At 46.0% G+C, this 16244-nt stretch overlaps 1 protein-coding gene across 14 annotated transcripts in view; it reads left to right on the forward strand.

The window, feature by feature from the left end:
- Positions 1-16244, forward strand: part of pleca (plectin a) — an 84877-nt gene that overhangs the window by 53033 nt on the left and 15600 nt on the right. For 8 of the 14 annotated variants that reach the window (XM_027286547.1, XM_027286552.1, XM_019257749.2 and 5 more), the window contains 24 exons: positions 1055-1116; positions 3813-3902; positions 4360-4395; positions 5518-5595; positions 5725-5817; positions 8599-8765; positions 10854-10969; positions 11064-11170; positions 11359-11478; positions 11570-11665; positions 12193-12320; positions 12785-12878; positions 13027-13181; positions 13272-13614; positions 13714-13791; positions 13926-14087; positions 14176-14280; positions 14356-14451; positions 14535-14660; positions 14771-14923; positions 15016-15170; positions 15259-15385; positions 15539-15722; positions 15852-15872. In XM_027286547.1, coding sequence (XP_027142348.1) covers positions 1055-1116; positions 3813-3902; positions 4360-4395; positions 5518-5595; positions 5725-5817; positions 8599-8765; positions 10854-10969; positions 11064-11170; positions 11359-11478; positions 11570-11665; positions 12193-12320; positions 12785-12878; positions 13027-13181; positions 13272-13614; positions 13714-13791; positions 13926-14087; positions 14176-14280; positions 14356-14451; positions 14535-14660; positions 14771-14923; positions 15016-15170; positions 15259-15385; positions 15539-15722; positions 15852-15872 — 2892 coding nt within the window. The remainder of the gene's footprint in view (positions 1-1054; positions 1117-3812; positions 3903-4359; positions 4396-5517; positions 5596-5724; positions 5818-8598; positions 8766-10853; positions 10970-11063; positions 11171-11358; positions 11479-11569; positions 11666-12192; positions 12321-12784; positions 12879-13026; positions 13182-13271; positions 13615-13713; positions 13792-13925; positions 14088-14175; positions 14281-14355; positions 14452-14534; positions 14661-14770; positions 14924-15015; positions 15171-15258; positions 15386-15538; positions 15723-15851; positions 15873-16244) is intronic. The other 6 variants (XM_027286551.1, XM_019257747.2, XM_019257751.2 and 3 more) reach the window with 3 other exon arrangements.

A 16244-nucleotide genomic window follows, 5' to 3' on the forward strand; every position in this document is an offset into this window, starting at 1 on the left:
AGTCACCGTCTGTGGTTTCTGGCTTTGTGGGCAGCACAAATATTCAAAGACCGTCTCCGACTCTGGGAAAACTGCAAGTGATGTTTCCCTGCAGGGACTCATCAGATGTGGGAGCATAACTCTGACTTTAGATGTTTGAACAAATTAAATACATGTTATGTTTACTGCAAAGCGTCTTCTAAAGCAGAGGGGTCATGAGGAAAATCTTCAGGGTTATGGGATGATTGAGGATGGAAAAAAATGGTGTTGACACAAAATAGCTCCGGTTCTTTAACGAGATCATTTGATTCCCTCTTAAAATGATCGCAGCTGGTAAACATCGACGATCCTCTGAAGACGTCACCGACCAAAACGTTCATCAATCGTTGTAATTAAAGTACACCAACGTTCCATTGACTTTCATTCTTTTTACTGTGTGAACAAAGTCGTAGTGAATACTTTAAGTTGTATTATTTTTGCACAATATTAAACACATGTAGTGACCAAATCCACAATAATTATTAATTATCTTGTGAAAGCACCAGCCCATCAAATATTTGGCTTCTGATTAGGGTTTGCAAAGGGGGTGGCAAGTTTCTGGTAAATTTCTTTCCATGGGAAGTTAAGCTCAGGAGTTTTGGGAATATTCCAAATCGCAAAATCTGTGGGAATTATGGAAGTGAATGGGAAATCACTTGCATAAAATCTGGTTGTTTTAGTCGAGATTATGCTAAAATACTTTTCCCCCCGACTATATTTAAGTTCCCTGTTTAAGGGCCAAACTTTATTCCTGTTCACATGGAAAATTTCCAACTTTGAAAATTCCCAGAATTTGCAACCCTGATCACAGTTAATCTGTAACAGCAACTAAACTTAGAAATAATAAAGACGTCAAAGAAGCGTCTTTATCTTGAGCAGGTTCCAGCTCGCTGACGTCAATGAAAAAGCTTTGCTGCAAAGTTCAGAGCGGTGAAAGAACGCTGAGCAGCAGTAATGTTAGTGAAGTATTAATGATTTATGAGTTAATGATAACAGCTGATTAACGTGAGCTTCTGTTTGATTTGTCCCTCCACAGATGAACGGGACCGAGTTCAGAAGAAGACCTTCACAAAATGGGTCAACAAGCACCTGATGAAGGTGAGATCACTCCCCGATGCACAGCAGACGAACATCTGGACAACGAAACTGAAAAATGTTGGTTTGAGCTTCAGCTGTCCTTAAATGACCTGAAGCTTGTTCTGTTAAAGTCAAACTCCAGCACTTACCTTCATATCCACCTGGTTACAATATCTTAAATTACATGAAAACATGTCCTCAGAAGACGACAGACGGTCTGATCTCAGCGAGTCTTTGCTGGTGAAGGTGAAGCCTGAACACGGGAACAGATAATCCTGCCCGCTCTTTGAGAAAGTGAAAACACTTTTCTAAAAGGTGAAAACCTTTTACGCGGATCGCTCCCCCGCACCATAAAAACACCACACATGCTGTTTGAGTGCATGCGTGTGAGTCATGAACACCTGGACTGGCTTTAGCTGCTGCTCGGCAAACAGCGGCGGCATCGCGGGGCGGGCTCGCTCAGGTTTCACATCTGGACTCCAGACTGAGGCAGGGCGACTTCTCAGGGCTCTGCAGGGGAACAGGAAGCTCCGGGCCTGAACTCCTCAACACTGAACGTGGGGGGACGGAGCTAAACATGTTCACGCTGTAAGGCGATACAGGGGCGCCCATGACCTTTAGAGACAAAGTACTTCCTGCTGTGTGCAGAATAACGGGCTGCAGCTACTATAATAATTATTCTATGAAGCTGTTTTGATCATGTGAGTTCACTCGTCGCCTCCTAAATGTGACGATTTGATGCCTTTATGTTTTAGAATCATAATTAATTGATTTTCTTTAATTTTTTTACTTTTTAGTTTGACAAAACAATTTGACGACGCCCCCTTGAACTTTGGGAACATGTGATGACAATTTCCTTTTAATATTTGGCGTCATTTTACAGAATCAATCATGAATGAATGATGAATACACTAAATAATCCAGAGATTAACTGACGATTTAAATATTCTGGGTTTTTATCATTTAGTCTGTTACATGTCAGAAAATGTTGAAGTCATTCAGTGGGTTGAAGTTTTGTTTTGCACTTGGAGGTCAGCCTCGCTTTATTTGGGTATTCTGCGTGTGCTTCGGGTGGTTTATGAGGTATTCCAAACATTTCCACTGTTTTGCTTCGTCTGTAGATGTTAATCATAATAAAATATGTGTGACGGTGAACACACCCTGACCAAGATGTTTCAAACCAACAGCCCAAAGCTTAAAATATTCACTTTAATATCACAGATGACAAAGAAAAACACCCAGTCCTGAAGCTGAAACTGAGAATATAATATAATATCTGGCTTGTAAGTTTTATAACAGAGTGTAAACAACAACAACAAGTTGCTGTGTGTCAGTAAATTGACCGATTGCTGCAGCTGAAGCAGAAACATCAGTGTACAGAGCGTTGGGACAGCTCGTGTAATGTGATGCCATGACAACAAGAAAAATGCTCATTTTGTAACCAACACCCAGTATTTATGTGTAATATGGATCTCTCAGGTCTCAACTAATAACAGACTAGTTAAATTACATAAAATACAAACACCAACATAAACTGATGACCGCACAGCGTGGCTCCACCTGAAGCGCGTCGCGTCTTTGCGTTAACAAATCTTTGTTTTCACACGGGAACTCTCGCGCCGTGCTCCATGTGCATCCTGTGACACGAGATGACTCACGGGCTTTTGTCGTCAGTCATTTCTTCTTTTGTCGGGAAAATCCCTCAGATTTGGGTCCAAGACCAGGACCGAAGCCGAGTCTTGGCTGATGCCCCTCGAGAGATTTGGACTCGTGGTCACAGCAGAGTCATGGGATTCAACTTTGATGCCAGTAACTGGCTCAAAAGTGCCATCTACTGTAGCTCGTCTCACATGTCTCCTCAGATTAGGGAGAATTAAAGACAGACATTTTTATTCTGCTACAATCCAAAACAGACCAGAGACAGATTTCCATTCATAAAAAGGAATCAATTAAAAAAAACCATCTTCAGCGTCGGCTTGTTTTGTCTTTCTGTTCTTCTTTGTCCCACATGAGTCCGTGCAGTTTTAAATCCTCTCTCATCACAATGTTTCTTCTTTCCTTCATCCCTCATCCTGTCCTCACATCCTTTCCCATCAGCACTGGAAGGCCGAGGTAGGTTCTGTCTGTGAGCGGAGTGCTGAGTGGACACATTCGTTTCTGTTCTGCATGTCTGTGTTTACATTTTCACCCTCCCGTACCTCCTGTGGACTCCTCACTCCATGACCTTTGCAGTAAACTCTCAGGTTGATGAGCTTCTTTTCATAGTTGTCATTCATTCCTGTTGGTTACGGCATCGAAGAGGATGATGGGAAATAAGAAATGCAGGATCCACCAAACATTAAGATCATCACCCACTCCGGCTCTGACCCTGGACGTGTGCACACGCTCGTTCTCAGATGATCGGGTCAAAGTTGGTGTTTGTTTCTCACGTTCTGTGCCGGTCTAACCAAACCTCAGCCAAGAGGAATGATCGGCAAGAACTATGAAAGTCTGACTGAACCTTTAACGAGCCCCTGATGTGGAGCCGCATTGTCGTGTCCTCCCCTTTAAGTTGCTTCGTTTATTTTTAGGTGACATTAAGGGATTAGGTCAAATGTGTCTGTGCCTGGTGTGAATTCCTTTCCACTTTTAGTGCTGAGCTTCCAGCACAGTTTGTGTCATGTGGTGCTTCTGCAGACTGACTGTCCCCCCTGTTGTCTCCTGTCCTCTGTCTTCAGGCCCAGAGACACATCACTGACCTCTACGAGGACCTCAGAGATGGACACAACCTCATCTCCCTGCTGGAGGTGCTCTCCGGAGAGACACTGGTGAGTCCTGATGACCTTCAGACATATTAGGACATCTGCTTCCGCTGTCCAGACCTGTCCAGTCTTACTGTCCCCGCTCCTCTGTCCTCTACTGACTTAATTTGCTGTCATATTTGTAACCTGAAGTCTAAATGTGTATCCGATATTCTTCTGGCGGGCTTCTTGTCTCCACTCTTGCATGCGTTGAGATTTTCTGTGGACATTTCAGAACATGCTGAGGTTTTTGTCCGCGCACGCTTTTACTTGTCTTATTTTGGGAGCACTCCTTCCGGTGACGTAGCATTAAAACACTAATTTTCATCCTTTGCTTCCATCTCGTAACCTTTCTGCACTGACTTGTTTGACCCCTGGTTTTTCCTTTATCTAATTTACCTGTTTGCTGACCTTTGCCCTGACCTCTCCCCCCCTTTGCCTCTGCCTTCCCCTCTCTCTCTTTGCGATGCTCTTGCTGTGGTAGCCGAGGGAACGTGACGTTGTGAGGAACGTGCGGTTGGTGAGTGGCGCCTGGACTAAGACCGGCTGCCTCCCTCGGGGCGTGGCATGTGTCACCAGCCCAGGGTGGCTTCTGGGTTGTGCATGATGAACAGTCACACTCCCCTTGTATTGTCCCTTTTCTGTACCTCCATCTTTATCAGCGAGCTGGATCAGGCGTCATGTGAGGAGATAGGAAGTTGAAGCTTGTAGTGCAATCATCTCTGCAGATGTTTCAGGTAGCGAGCGTCACAATCAGATTTCCTTAAAAGCAGAACCTCGATGGAATATTCTGCCCTTATTCCTCATGTAACTGATAACTCCTGCCTAGTTAAAGGACCATACTATACATTTAGCCACCAATAAATGACAAAATTTACATGATTCTTCTCATGATTTGTCTTCTTCATGAATGCTTTTCACCAGTGACCAATGCCTAAACACACCAACAGGGACAGATGCATGCATTTAAAGTAGTTTTATGCTGATGGTCCTTTAAAAAATGTGGAATGGAGCTGTAAAGGGTATTAGTATCGGCTTCTTTCACTTTATTCAAAGCAAACGCCAAAAGTTTCATCACCGCAGGCTGATATATCGACTAATTCTGCAACAAAGCTTCATACCGGCTTAAAACGTGGAGCACCAATGCATGCCATGGCCATCACTCGTGGGGTAACTCTGTCCCATGCAGGGTTAGAAATAGTGGATGCTGCTCGCTACAGATAAAAACTTGAGATGTGTCATGAAGAAAAGTGGATTGTAGTCTTTACAGAGGGAATAAGGATTGTGACTGAAATCACTGCGAGCGTGTGTCATTCATTCATCATCATGCTCTCACCCGCAGACATCCTGGCTGGTTTGTTAGCGCTTCTTCAGGGTCATTTTGGATCCGGTGAAGGTCCGCCCAAACGCTTCGATCACAACCACGCCGAATTTGAATCGCACTTCAAATTTGTGGTGTTGTAGTTTTAAGTTGAGACCATGACTGCACTGAGTATCATACAGTAGAATAGATCTTTTGTTGGTGTTGCTGGACACTGAAACACCTGCTCCTCAGTCATGGGGTCTTGCTGTTTGTTGGTCAGTCAAACATCATCACGTGTTCCCTCTTTGCTAATGTTCGTCGTCCCGTCGTCTCTTACAGCCGCGGGAGAAAGGCCGGATGCGCTTCCACAAGCTGCAGAATGTACAGATCGCCCTGGACTTTCTCAAACACAGACAGGTCGGTGAAGGAATGACAGTTTAATACATCCTGCTCCTGGAGTTTTATTTACTGTCTTTGTTTCAAACCAGGAAACTGTTAACTGCCGCCACAAAATGTAGATTTAATGCTGTCTGTGCACCCGTGCAGGTCAAACTGGTCAACATCAGGAACGATGACATTGCAGATGGAAACCCCAAGCTGACCCTGGGGCTGATATGGACCATCATCCTTCACTTCCAGGTAATGTAGAGAAGCTACACTGTCAGAAATGATTGGGCACAAGAACTCTGAAATTGAAACTTTGCATGTACAGTGTACTGGATCTGACTCACTTTTCCTGAGTGGTGTTTATCTTTCAAACTGCGCGTCCTGTAATTGCATAAGATTAAATTCTTCCATCGTACGAGTAACGTCCATTTCATGGTGTTCGCTTTCATGATGTTGTGATTAGCCTGCTTCTGTGGCAGCGCCTCTGTCTGAGGCTCAATCCCCAGCCCTCGCTTTGGGCTGATGTTGACACAGCAGTTACAGTAGAGCCGAGTCCAACAGCCAATCATTTCCAAATGGGCTTTATTGGACATTTGGCAGCACTTAAACTTTTATACACAACTACCACCGGTTCTCCTGTCCTCGAGTGCTCCAAGTCTAAACACTGAAACTTCATTCATTTTTAAACAATGTTCATTGGACCCTCTGTAACTCTGCTGCGGTCCCGTGCAGCTCTATAGGTTGCCGTTGTGCTTCCTGCCAAACGTAAACAGTATAAAACGGCTTACGGCACCTATGGCGGCGAGAAGCCACATGTCAATGCGCAGATGTGTTCCCGATGTTTGGAAAACGTCAGATGGTTTTGGTAGATTCTGGAAAAAGGAGTGGGAGCACATGAAGATTCTTTGATGCTATAATGGGTATGATGGTTTTGTTGGGATGTGGATGTGGGATCCAACCCCACCACCCCCGCCCCCCTCGTCCCGAGTGACTCAGTGATTCCCTGGAGAAAGCTGGCAGGAGACGTGGGCGTGACTGCAGGACACGATCTCCCAGCGTTTGTCTTAAAGGTCCAGTGTTCACGATTTAGTGACACCTAGTGAAGAGACTGCAGCTCAACCCCTCCCACTCCAGGTGTGCAGGAGAAGGTGATAAAAACACAGATAGATAAGGTGATCACCTTTAAAGTTACACACTGAACTGGACATGGACATATTTTAATATTTTGTCCTCGCTGTTCAGTTGATTAAATGAAAAACTTCCACATTGACACGTTTAGTCATCAGCCAACTATTATTTCCTCAAAACAAACCAGTCACCACACACAATGGTGAATTTCCTCTGCGCTCCCCAGGTGCAGTTTACTAATGCACAGGTGACCGGTATAAATAACGAGAGGGAGTCGGGATTCTCTCCGCGAGGGCGGAGGTCCTGTTTCCATTCACTCTCTGAGTCACTGCGAGCTATAGCGCCGGGGTTTCCCCTCTGGAGGGAAAATAGCAGAAGGAAGAGATGCTTTCTTTTTTCCCTCCTCCACCCTTTCCTGCAAAAAAAACGGTGGGTGTCATAAAATTCAGTTCTGCTATGACTCATCAGCATCCCTAAAAACACTGCAAACAGTATATAGTGGTAATAAAGCAACGCTTGTTCCAGTAAGAAACTGGAAGTTCGTCTTATTTCTGGGTGAAAATCACAAAATCGTGACGCACATGCGGCAATAAAATAAGTCGAAGGTGCACATATTTATTCTGACCCAACTGGAGCCGTGATTAGGTGGAGTTTCCTGCATGAAGACAAACAGTTAACAAAGAAAACATATTACATTTTTAAAGCTTTCCTGTGATTGTTGCAACCTTTTTACAACGTGTGCCCAGTTCTGCAGAGAAAGCCGACCCAGAACAAACAAAGAGGCCTTTTCAGGAGCACATCTGATCACAGATACGGCACAGGAGCTGCTGGGTGACGGATTCATGCAAAACGACCCGACTGCGAATAAAAAAGTCCTGTCAGCGTCGTCTGTTCCTATGAACATATACGTTGGTATTTTGGGCCAAACTGTCTGAATCTCTATGATATTTTAGCTCTTGTGCTGACTCGTGAGGAATTTGCCTGTGGAGGTTTATTTTTTTTCTTACGCAGTCCGGCAGGCGTTCACAGAAGCCGGAGTGTTTATTGAGTTTGATTCTGAAGCTGCAGAATAACTCTGTGAGATCAGTGACTCATGTCGCTCTTATGATTTCTGTTTTTGCTCGTGTATAATCACAAAGCACTCGTTGGTGAGTTTAATGGATCTCATGCTCCCTCCGGGCGAAAGTGGTGGTTTCTTAACTTGAGATTTAAAATGTGACTCATCTCAAGTCTGGAATAAATCAGCAGGCCGACTGGAAAAAGTTTTTCAGCCCCTCGATGAACACTTCAGTCATATTCAGCGCAGGATTTCACATTTCTGGGAGCTTTATGTACGATGAAGCACAAATACTTAGTTACTGTTTCACACAGATATCTTCTTTTATGCTTTTTACATTCCCAAAACAGACATGTGACTTTAGTTTTAATGCCTTTGAGGGGAATTATGATTTATTTTTTTATTGTTTTGCATCATTAGACGCCCTCACATCATCCCGATTGATGCACACACACGATATATTTGACAATAATGACGTGAGACAACGAGACAAGAGGGAGGCTCGACCCTATTCGAGTTCAGAGCTGAACTTTTTCATTTTTACTTGAGTACAGAAGTTCAATCAGTGTAATCGCTTCATTGCAATCACCTCACATCACCCTCGCCTTCCTAACACTTGAAAGGCTCTGCCTAGAGTCAGTATTTAATTCATCCGATGTGAGCGACTGTAGTAACACGGCGTTTGAACGTGACGGCCTCTACTGTAGATATAAAAGAAATTTTAGATTCTTTGATTCAGGCCCCTGATCTTACACAAAGAATTTGTGTGCTTGCCACCTCTGATGATGAGGAAAAGATCCAAACTCATAAAGATCACGAGTTAAATATCACCAACGTTCCTCCTCCAGATCTCGGACATTCAGGTGAACGGCCAGTCGGACGACATGACGGCCAAAGAGAAGCTGCTGCTCTGGTCTCAGAGGATGGTGGAGGGATACCAGGGCCTGCGCTGCGACAACTTCACCACCAACTGGAGGGACGGCAAGCTCTTCAACGCCATCATACACAAACACAGGTGAGACACTGATTCCTCCTGCCATGTCAGTCTCAGATGTTACATTTGTACATGCCAGACTGTATTTCATACATAACTGATGAAGCCCGGAAGCATTTTTCAAAGCACGTAACAGAAGAGCTTGCCTGGACTTGGCATCTCGTAACACCGCAGGACATGAATCTCACACGCCGTTAAAAAAGGTCTTCTCTGTGACCTTAGGCATATTTCATGTTTTATGTCTTTTAAAAAAAAAAGTATTTATTGCAGCATGCTCAGAGCGAGGAATGTGAAAACCAATCAGGAGTTTTCCAGCAGCACAACTTGACTTGTCAGGACAAACGTTGTCGGGTTAAAGAGAGAATTATCGTCTCAGTCAGAGTTTGTTCATTCATCACATTTCTAAAAGGTCTCTAGAACATCAGCAGATATCAGCAGATATGCACATTCATACATTGTATTTATTTTAATGACGAGTTCATTTCATGACAAATGTCATCCTGACTTAACGAGATCTCAAGATAATCTCAATGCAACAGTCTTCTGTTCCTTTAATTAATTGATTTTAGAGACCAGACTATCCTTTTGTTTTCTCAAGATCTCAGATTAATTATGTCGTTATCTCGAGAACACAAAGTTTCGTTATGAATAACTTGAAATGAATGTTTAAACCGCTTTGGGCTTCCGTACGTAAGGACACTTTAGATGTTTTCATTGGTTCATCAACAACCAGAAATCCTCCTGTGTTTATATAATGTTTATATATAAATACACTCAGTGCAGGGCTGAGTTGTTTCTATAGATGCTTTTTCTGTCTGTGAAACTTATATTTACCTATAGCTGCTGCCTCCTCAATAAGGACGCTGCAAACCTTTACAGGCATCTTTGACGCGTGCAGCAGACGCCCTGTTTCATGCTCGAACCTTATATTTTGGGTGGAGTGCCACTTTAAGTCTTTGTGCTCGCACATACAAACAAGCCCTGAAGCACCAAGCAACAACAACACGTACAACCTGAGTTGGCATCCTCCAGTGTGAGCAGAGAGACGGTGTGGGTGTATCACACGAGTCTCAGAAAAGCTTGCCCTGGAGGTGTGTTCACTCTCGTCTGCAGGTTCTAACAAAACACAGGTACGCTCTGCGCTGCCATACATTCAGTCTTGGTGGAGGACGAGCAGGACGTGCACAGGCCGAGCAGCTGCAGCGTCTCAGCAATGATCCAAACCCACAACCCGAAGATCTGGATACAGTCAGGAGTCGTCGTCAGGAGGCGGGACGGAATAGATCTTAAACCTTCTTCTTCATAATTTTCTACTAAACAGAAGCTTCTCACTTGAACTTTCTACCATGTTGAAAATAAAGAGGAAGTTTTCCTCGAGGAAGAAGCGTCTGCACAGCGCCTCCAGCAGCACGGCAGGCTCAGTCAGCGACATGGAGGACCGGGTGGTCATGCTCTGCGAGGACATCCCTGCAGAAAACTCCTTCGACTCAGGCCGAGGCTCCCGCAGCATCGGGGCCCGCTCCAGTCAAGGCTCCCAGATGGAGCCGGAGCACGAGTCGGGATCGGAGCCTCACTTCGTCCACCTGAGCAGGGACAGACTGTCCTACAGACAGGCCTGCTACGTGGAGAAACCACCAGCGTCCCGGGAACACAAAGAATACTACATCCAGAGAGTTGTGCAAGTGTACGAATATCTGTCTGAATTCACATTCCTTAAATGCATCTTTCTCTTTTGCATTGTGGGCACGAGATGCACTTTCATCACCTTAGAGTAATGAGACTGTGCCTGTGTCTACATGTCATTAGACGGTAGTTCTCTTCTTGGCAAGGTGCATGTCTTCTCTGTGTATTAAATGATGGGGGGAATGTGAGGACTCTTGTTTTTGCTTGCCCTTTCTGGTATCAAGAACAGTGCATATGATCAAACTGCCTCCAGCATACATAACATAAGATATATGCAAATATTACCTGGAAGATGTCTGTGTGGAGGTATGGCCTGAAGGTTAAAGAATTACAGAGACGAGAAGAGGGCTGACATTTTCAGCTGTCACTCAAGCTTTAACAGTTTCACCCATTTCCACTGACTGATCTGTCTCTTGCTGTCTGCAGGCCCACTCTGATTGACATGAATCAAGTGTACAGACAGAGCAACCAGGAGAACCTGGAGCAGGCCTTCAGCCTGGCAGAGAGAGAGCTGGGCGTCACCAGACTGCTGGACCCCGAGGGTGAGCGTCAGACCTGCATTCATTTCTTAAACTTTTCAGTTTAATCTCTCTCAGCTCTGACTCAAGGAACATTCTTCTCTCTCTCTCTTTACAGATGTGGATGTTCCCCATCCAGATGAGAAGTCCATCATCACATATGTCTCCTCCCTGTATGATGTCATGCCCAGGGTACCAGACGTTCAGGATGGCGTCAAAGCCAATGTGAGTCCTCTTCCTCTTCGTCATCATCACTTCATCTTTCCTTCAGGTCATGATAAAGATATCTCAAAGCAAACGGGGCAGACAGTAACAGCAAGGTGTATTCTCTGGATTTCATACAGAGCATTAATATTTGATATCATCATGGCAAGTGCAGAGATGGTTAACGCTGACTTGAACTTGTGCTTCAGGAGCTGGAGCTGCGTTGGCAGGAGTATTACGAGCTGGTCACCGTGCTGCTGCAGTGGATCAGACACCACATCCTCGTCTTTGATGAGAGGAAGTTCCCGACCAGCTACGAGGAGATCGAGGTGATCTGATCTGGACCTGAACAGCACAAGAAGAATGACAGTAACGATGAAGCTGATGATGAATTTATGAATCCCTCTTCCTCGTCTGCAGGTTCTTTGGCGTCAGTTCCTGAAGTTTAAGGAAACAGAGCTTCCTGCAAAAGAGGCAGACAAGAACCGCTCCAAACACATCTTCAAGTCTTTTGAGGTGGGTTTCCTCAGCAGCTTTTATACTGTACACTGATACTCGCTCATAAACCCGTGCTGCGCCTTAAGGCTGAAGTGATCGTGACGTCTTTACACTGATATGATGACGGATGATGGAGACAAATTCCAGATTTACTCTTGACAGTTAATCTTTTACTACAGACTGTTAACGCCCGCGGGACACGTCTCTGCAGACTATCGGCGGATTAGAGTCCACGCACAAGTGTGCACACCTGAAACATCACAGATGTTCTCTGGCTTTCTAAAAATTATCCTACAGATCTTTAATGTTCAAACTGATCACAAGAGCATCAGAAATAATCCTTCAGTCTTCATTTAAGTGGACCTGAAGTTTAAGAGTCTTCTGATTGTTTCAAACATTCCTCTTGTTAAAGCTTCTCCGATGTCACCGTTTGATCCGTCTGCTTGTCAAATATGAAAATAAACAGAATATTTATTAACCCAGAAAAAAAGACATATATACGAATATTCCATAATAAAATGAATGTGTGGCTTCTTGTTGTACAGGGTGCCGTTCAGGTGGGCCAGGTCAAAATGCCGCCTGGTTATCACCCCTTCGACGTGGAGAAGGAATGGGGCCGTCTGCACGTCGCCATCCTGGAGCGAGAGCGTCTCCTCAGGACAGAGTTTGAGAGGTGAGCAGGCGGGAAAGTGATCGGAAAACCCAAAAAAAATCTGAAGTGAGTCATCGCACAGCGGTTAATGTGCGACCGAGAGGATGAGTCATTTGCCAATGATTAATCACGATAAAATGGAACTGGGCTGGCTTTGTGGGGAGGGAAGTAAAAAAAACATATGCGGGCAAACACATGACAAATGTCCTGTCGCCACGGCAACACTCTCTCGATAATCCGACTGTTTAATAGTCGCTCATGAAGTACTTTTTTTTTTAATCACAAGGCTGGCAGGGCGTAGCTTTTTAATTTTTGAGCTCCACTTTAGTGCAGGCAGAGCTGGATCATGGCCTTCCTGCATCAGGGATATGCATCTATGTATTTATTCCGGCAGAAGACGGAGTGAGTGCTTCATTTGTTTACTTCAGGTAACAGAAACTGTGTATTTTGACCTTTGACCCCCTCCTCCTCTTCTTCCCCTGCAGGCTGGAGCGACTCCAGAGGGTCGTCAGTAAAGTCCAGATGGAGTCGGGCGTGTGCGAGGAGCAGCTCAACCAGGTGGAGTCTCTGCTGCAGACGGTGAGGCACAAACCTTTGTTCAAAGGTCAGCTTTAGTAGAAATCACTGGAGTTGCACGCAGAGCTGTAATTTGTGAAGTGTGTGTGTGTGTGTGTGTGTGTGTGTGTGTGTGTGTGTGTGTGTGTGTGTGTGTGTGTGTGCGCTGCAGGACGTGAGGATGCTGAGCTCAGGGAAACCGGCTCAGCACACGGCGGAGATGGAGGCAGACCTGGAGAAAGCCGAAGGAATGATCCGCCTCCTCTTCAATGACGTTCAGCTGCTGAAGGACGGGCGCCACCTTCAGGCTGAGCAGATGTATCGCAGGTGCAAAAGAAACGAAAGCTGCAGCTAACGATGCATGAACGAATGAACTCGTCACGGCAGCGTCGACTGACTTTCTGATTCTGTCTCCAGGGTGTACCGTCTGCACGAGAGGCTGGTCAACCTCCGCAGCGAGTACAACCTCCGCCTCAAGTCAGGTGTGACCATCACGCAGATCCCCATGACTCAGATCCAAACCTCCCAGGTCAAGGTCCTGCAGCAGGCCCCCATGAGGGTGCGGCCCGAGCTGGATGAGGTCACCATGCGGTACATCCAAGATCTGCTGGGCTGGGTGGAGGAGAACCAGCGCCGGGTGGATGACGGGGAGTGGGGCTCCGACCTGCCCACCGTGGAGTCGCAGCTGGGCAGCCACCGCGGCCTGCACCAGTCTGTGGAGGAGTTCTGCTCCAAGATCGAGAGGGCAAAGGCCGATGAGGTGCCGAGGCTTCATCTTCTTGCTTTGTGTATAGTTTCTGGGTTGGTTTGTATGATATATAATAAGGTTGCTTGACAGACGTCTTTCTAATGTTTCCAGAGTCAGATCTCACCTGTCAGTAAGGCTGCCTACCGCGACTACCTGGGAAAACTGGAGCTGCAGTACGGCAAACTGCTGGTAAGTTCACTGCATCACTAAAACTCTACATGACGTAAAAAGGGTCAATGAGCTGCTGATGTGACGCCGTGTTCGCTCATGCGGGTCCTGATGGTGGACTGTGATTTCATCTCTGTTCTCTCGCTCCCTCGCAGAACGCCTCCAAGGCCCGTCTGCTGTACCTGGACCAGCTCCACGCCTTCGTCGTTGCAGCCACCAAAGAGCTGATGTGGCTGAACGAGAAAGAGGAGGAGGAGGTCAACTACGACTGGAGCGAGCGAAACACCAACATGGCGGCCAAGAAAGAGAACTACTCGGTAGAGTAACGAGCGATGTTCTGACGAGGTTCTCCGATGCGGTGATGATGTGATGCTGATGTTTGCTGCTGTTGTTTTTCCGGAGCAGGGTTTGATGAGAGAGCTGGAGCTCAGGGAGAAGAAGATGAACAATGTCCAGGCCACAGGAGACAAGCTGCTGAGGGACGGACACCCCGCCAGGAAGACCGTAGAGGTGAGACTGTTCAAGATTTCAAGATGTTAAATCAGAGTGTTTGTGCTCGTCTTTAAAACAACCTTCCCTCCTCAGGCCTTCACTGCAGCTCTGCAGACTCAGTGGAGTTGGATCCTCCAGCTGTGCTGCTGCCTTGAAACCCACCTGAAAGAAAACACTGCCTACTTCCAGGTATGTTTCATTTTGTCTGGCTTTGGCTGCGTCTGTACCGAAACTCTTCATCATCTCGTCTCTTCTCTTTCCTCTTTGTCTAGTTTTTCTCTGACGTAAAGGAGGCGGAGGAGAAAATCAAAAAGATGCAAGACACGATGAAGAGGAAGTACACCTGCGACCGCTCCATCACCGTCACTCGACTGGAAGATCTGCTGCAGGACGCAGCTGTAGGTTTATTCACCTTCATGATACAATGTCTGATTTCTAAATGCTTAACAATAAAAAGGATGCATGGAACTATAAAACATCATTGGTTTGAATCCCGTGTTCTTCACAGGATGAGAAAGAGCAAATGAATGAGTTCAAGACTCACCTGGAAGGCCTGAAGCGAAGAGCCAAGACCATCGTCCAGCTCAAACCACGAAACCCTGCTACTGCGATAAAAGGCAAACAGCCCATCCAGGCCGTCTGCGACTTCAAACAGATGGAGGTCGGCGTCTTCACTGTCTGTACCCGAAGTGGAACTCGAGGTGAACTCATGCATCCTGATAAATCTCCTGTTTGTCGTTGGTCTTCCTTCAGATCACCGTGCACAGAGGAGACGAGTGCGCTCTGTTGAACAACTCGCAGCCTTACAAGTGGAGGGTGCTGAACGACAAAGGCAGCGAGGCGTCCGTGCCGTCCATCTGCTTCCTGGTCCCGCCAACCAATAAGGACGCCGTGAACAGTGTTGCCGGGTGAGTTAAGAGTTGCCCCCCCCCCCGCCGAGTATCTTTGGTTCGCTTCAAATTCACGAGCGCTGATCTCCAAATGAACTCTCCTCAGACTGGACGGGAACCTGCAGAGGCTGCAGACCATGTGGCAGGCCCTGTACGTGGACATGAAGAGCCTGCTGTCCTGGCAGTACCTGATGAGAGACATCCACATCATCAAAACCTGGAACATCACCATGGTAACAACACAGGAAATAATGTCATAGAGAAAAACTACTTTTATTTTGAAATATTCAGCACCAGTTTGTAGTTGACATCATTCACGTAACGTTTAATATCTGCCTACCTGGCTCCATGTTATCGCCTCCTAACTTCATCTACACCCTACACAGTTTAAGACCCTGAGGGTGGAAGAGTACCGCCTGGCACTGAGGAACCTGGAGCTGCACTACCAGGACTTCCTGAGAGACAGCCAGGACTCCCAGATGTTCGGAGCCGAGGACCGAATGCAGGTCGAGTCCAACTACAACAAAGCCAACCAGCACTACAACACGATGGTCAGCTCTGCAGAACAAGGTGTGTACTGCTGCCCGTTACGTATCATATACCATCACCCCGACATGACGAGAGACACGCCTCATGTTGATCACTGACGTTCAGACATGTTCATTTGTGTGTGAGTTGACTGTTGGATTCACGTTACAGGCTATGTGCCACCCAGAGCAGGTAAGGCGCTTCAGTTAAAGCATCGGATGTGCAGTAGGAGCTTTTGATTGGCTGATCAGGACTGTGTGTTTGTGTGTTTGTGTGTGTTTGTGTGTGTTTGTGTGTGTGTGCCGTCATGTTTCACTTCCATCCTTTAACTCAATCAGCTTCATCGTCCTCCGTGATTTTGGCATCCATCCTAACTTCACTCCTTGTTGCATTCCTGTATGTGTGCATGGGATCGATGGCGGCTGATTTCCAATATTTATCAGTGAATTATTGAATCACTTGACAAATAATCAACATGGAACTAATCGCACTAAATTCACAGTAGTTTAAAAACACTGCTGTAAAATGTCACTATTAAATATTAATAAGTTTAAGATCCTGTAA

This window comes from Larimichthys crocea, chromosome XIII (assembly GCF_000972845.2).
Source record: "Larimichthys crocea isolate SSNF chromosome XIII, L_crocea_2.0, whole genome shotgun sequence".
NCBI classification, from domain to species: domain Eukaryota; kingdom Metazoa; phylum Chordata; class Actinopteri; family Sciaenidae; genus Larimichthys; species Larimichthys crocea.